The sequence below is a fragment of the Morone saxatilis genome, unplaced genomic scaffold, assembly GCF_004916995.1.
Source record: "Morone saxatilis isolate NCDOM2014 unplaced genomic scaffold, NCSU_SB_2.0 Contig15, whole genome shotgun sequence".
In the NCBI taxonomy this organism is placed as follows: domain Eukaryota; kingdom Metazoa; phylum Chordata; class Actinopteri; family Moronidae; genus Morone; species Morone saxatilis.
In genome coordinates, this window is record NW_023339707.1 from 24,689,227 (window position 1) to 24,693,692 (window position 4,466).

At 40.8% G+C, this 4,466-nt stretch overlaps 1 protein-coding gene across 1 annotated transcript; it reads left to right on the forward strand.

The window, feature by feature from the left end:
• The first annotated feature begins 167 nt into the window (after window positions 1–167).
• Window positions 168–3,298, forward strand: LOC118324820 (Ig-like V-type domain-containing protein FAM187A). Its single transcript, XM_035657293.1, has 5 exons — window positions 168–411; window positions 1,041–1,318; window positions 1,753–2,115; window positions 2,498–2,736; window positions 3,072–3,298. The coding sequence occupies exons 1-5, from the start codon at window positions 217–219 to the stop codon at window positions 3,296–3,298; spliced, it is 1,302 nt and encodes a 433-aa protein (XP_035513186.1). The 5' UTR covers window positions 168–216.
• The last annotated feature ends 1,168 nt before the right edge of the window (window positions 3,299–4,466 follow it).

Below are 4,466 nucleotides of genomic sequence, written 5' to 3' on the forward strand. Positions count from 1 at the left end.
GATTTCAAGATGTTTGCGTTGACAACAGAGAACTCTCATCAGATTCCATTAAACCTGTTTTGTCATGAAATGACTTTCAAAACAGAACAGTTGTTTAAATTTCATTCTTCAGATGAGAAATAAGAAATAGAAAAAGAGGTTCCTGAGATGTAGAAATACTCTGAAGTTGTGACTTTTGTGGCTTGTGCAAACCTTCCTCATCCTCTGAGAAGCTAAATGCCTCCTCCATCCTCCTCTCATTTCTTCCTCCTCTTCTTCCTCCTGTGTCCTGAGGTGTGGAGCTATGAGGCCCCCGAGGATAAGCAGGATGTATTTGCTAGAAAAGCCTGCCCTGCTTTCCTGACCTTTACCAATGCTGCCTACCTGGCTGGAGTCACTCTGGAGTTGCCCTGCCACTGCAAACCACAACAGGTAACAGGACTAGGCATAAAATAAACACTTACATGTCTGTGTAATATGAATTCACTATTTAATCCCAAATGAGTAGAAGAATTATTACAGCAGTTACATGTAACATTTTAGTTGACCTAATCTTCTAAAACAAAACGTTTTTTGGCCAAATTTAGTTAAGTTTTTCTTGACATACTTAAATCAGCCTTTTACCAAAATACCCAAAAGAGAGTGTGTGATCCTCACCAACATTGTTGAGTTAGTTAGAACCATTACAAACAAGTATTTGTGTAATGTAAATAGCATAACTAACAGAATACACTATGTTCTCTGCTTTCTTTGTACAGTACCAGCTGTGTAAATGGCTGGAGTTATTATCAAGCTGCTCAGCTGCCTTAATCCACAGCCTCTAGTCTTTATAGAAAAGTAGGATTTGTAGAAGACAGAAGAAATATGTATAAATCAAGCAGATTTAAATGGAGCTGTGTAAAACTGAGGAGAAAAGAGAAAATGAAAGAATCACTCTCCAGAATGGGAGACTTAAATCTCAGCATCTGCTAAAGTAATCTGTCTCTGGTATTGATCAGCTGAATAACATTATCGACTCTCAGCAGATATATTTTGGTCATTTAATTACTGGTGTGCTTCAGGTCCAGTCAGTTGTGTGGTTCTACAGGAAACATCTGGGCGGCTCCAAGGAGACCAGAGCCCTGACTGATCACCATGGCAACAAGCTGCTTGACCCTAGTCATGTCCTTCACAGTGGTGCCCTGCAGAGTCGATTCTCCATCCGTCTCTTCAGCCTGCTCATCTTCAGGGCGGGTCCTGACGACTCCGGCATCTATATCTGCGGCTCAGCCCACAAAGACTTCTTCCATGGTTACGACCTGGACATCCAGGAAGCACGTACGCTCATCTTCACTCCGAGGTGACAAGAAAGACGGGTAGCTAATTACTGTGACCTTATTAGAAATCTGACATCACAGCCATGAGATTTTGACACTGATGATGATCAATGTGTTATTTTACTGTTAAGTACAATTGACTAAATGCTGTCCAGCAACGTGCATCGAAACCCAAATCAAGTCAATTCTGTATGGACATCCTTAGTATGTTTCTGCAAATATTTTTTCAATATTAAATTCTGTTCACTGTTAAATGGTACAAATCTGCCCTACCTCATGTTCATGCTGGTGGCTGACATCAAAAGATTTTGTGATGTGTGAAGTTATTTTCAATTTAATAAATCTAAACATTCAGACGGAAAAAATCCTTTGTTAATCAGCTTGTTATTCAATGTCATTATTAACCCACAATAAATAACTAATTTAAGTGATTCATATTCTGATTTGATGCTCCAAGGCTCACTTCAGAAACTATGAGCAAGAAAAGGATAGAAAGAAGATCACTCGGTTCTGCTCAGCCGCTGTACCAGGTCTTCACCAGCTTCCGGCCCTGGTCAGTCTGCGATCGCTGTGGAGCACCAGGAGAGCAGGTTCGTGTCGGGCTCTGCTACGTCCACTCCGACTTCCTGCATGTACGCTACAGACAGGCCAATCAGACGGTCACTTCATGCGGCTCAGGGGCGGTGCCCAGGGCTTTTGGTCTACTGAAGCGTAGAAGAGTTGAAGCCAAGCTGGAAGTCAAAAGCTGTCAAGTAACTTGTCCAAGTAAACCTCCCCCATCTTCCAAAATCCTTCCTCTGATGGCATTTCTTGGGTACAAGTAAGTGCTTAAATAAGAGGTATATAGATAAGACAGACAGGTGGTGCAGCACCTGGGTCTGGGGGTAGAGTGAGTTGTGCAAGTCGCCAGACTAGTGCCTTACACTGACAACAAAGTCAATTATTGCCACCAGGTCCAAAATATGAGTAATTTCTACAAACAAAGGTTTTTTGCCAAATATATCTACATGGAACACTAAATCTACCACTCAAAGCCTTTTTGGACCAAATGTCAATATCTGTTTAAAAATGAATATTTCATTTTATAAATAATTAATAATATATTTTCCTTTTGCACTCACTGATTACAGTTTAGCAGTAAAAATGCTAAATATAAATGTAATGCATCTCAAATGTAATGACTCTCTGTTTCTGTGTTATAGTTCTGCCTCCTTGCCAGTGGAGGTACCAGTGTTTTACCTGAATCACCCTGCAGACCATGTCCTGACCCTGGGCTGTCCTGGGGCCCGACCTAACATGGCCGTGGCCTGGGACCGAGGATCTGAACCCATCTTCCGATCTGAACACTCGGCAGGTCGTAACCTCAGCGCCACACCCCCCAGGCTGCTGATAGACGCCGGACACCACCTGGTCTTCAAACCTGCACAAACTCAGGACTCAGGTAGCTATTACTGTTCACTGCTCACTGTAATGAAACTACACCCTGGTCTATCAGCCCGGACAAGCCTTGTGAAAACTTTATCAATTTCTATATTTATTTTATTATTCTGCTAGCCTTTAAGTGGTGTTTTGTTTACTTATTGGTTTACTTGTGCCAATTTGTGGGATACATTTTGATGCAGTGATACACCCCTACAGCACAAAATAGCTTTAATCCATTTCCTGTATGATAACCAATATTTTTTACTAATATTAATATATTAATTCATATTTTTTTAATGTTTTTTGTGATCCAGGATGTTACATTTGATTACAATATCCTTTTTTGTTAATTAGGTGTCTACTACTGCTGGCTGCAGGGTCACCAGGCTGCCGAGATACATCTGCTGGTCTACGTCCACTTGGGGCGGGGACAGTCTGTGACATCACATCCTGACTTCCCAAGAGCTGTAAAGACTGTGTTAACATCATATGCTGTCATGACAGCAGTATTCTGCCTTGTAGTGTTCGGCAGAGCTGGAGTCAGACACCTCAGAGACACCAGAGAAACACATACGGATTAAACTAATTTTAATACTTGGTAATTGGGTAGTTATCATCAGCCACCATTTTGATTTTTGGTTTGATTTTCAATGTTAAATGACCAGTCCAGCCTCATGAGGGACAGCTGGCATGACTGTAGACCTCCTCCACAAATAGTGTTGAAATAATTATGATTAATATAACAGATTGCTTTATATATGTGAGGTAGGTGGATATGACAGTAATGTGTGTTATCCCAAAGCTTTTGGGTCTGTTGTGTGGAAAACATTTTTTTTGTGAGTGTGAAAGCACATTAGTATCTGTGTTTAATGGGGTTCCTGCAGTGTTATCAACGTGCTTTCTTTCACTGGATATTTGTGAACACTGATGAGGTTTTACTCCCCTCTCTTTGTGTGTGAGGAGACACCTAAGTATTCTCACCTGATGCATCCTCTACAACAGAGTGTGAAGTGCTCTCAGGTGCGCAGCTCCTCCTGATAAGAGCTGCGGGACCGACAGGGATATGATGAAACAAAGACAGGCCCACTGAGAGAGAACAGAGGGAGATAATGACACTTAGATAAAAGGAACGTAGTGGGAGAAGAGAAACAAAAAAAGTCAAGCTTGAGTGGTTGATAAAAAATGAATGAGGGATACTGAATCTGATGAATGCCGGGAAAGGCAGATGAGCATTTCAAATTATTTTATGCAGATTAGATTGGCTCAAAATACAGAAGGTTTGTTGATTTTTCCTCAAGAGAAAGAGAAAGAAATGTACTGGGTTTTCTTTTATTTTTCTACATGTTGTTATATTTGTGTCTGTTTTAACTCCAATATATCACATATTTTACTTTCCTATATCTATAGAAAGAAATGTGGAAGTGTGGAAAAAATTCTCTTGTTGTAATTTATGATTACAGAATTGAATCCAAAGTGTTCATTTATTTAATTTTTTACATATGTTTTTTAACTCAATGCACAACTTAATAAAAAGGCAGACTCGGTGTGTTTCTAACAACCTGTCACACCTGGATTTCTGTAGCACCTGCAGGTGTTGAAGTGTCTCTTGAAAACCTTAGCGCTGCAATGAAGAGCAGCAGGGAGATGAGCAGGACCAGAGGAGGAATATGGGTTCTTGCTGTTAGACAGAGGGGACATCAGATGTGTCCTCATTAAGACGTCTCTCCACCCTAAGAGCCAGCGGGATGA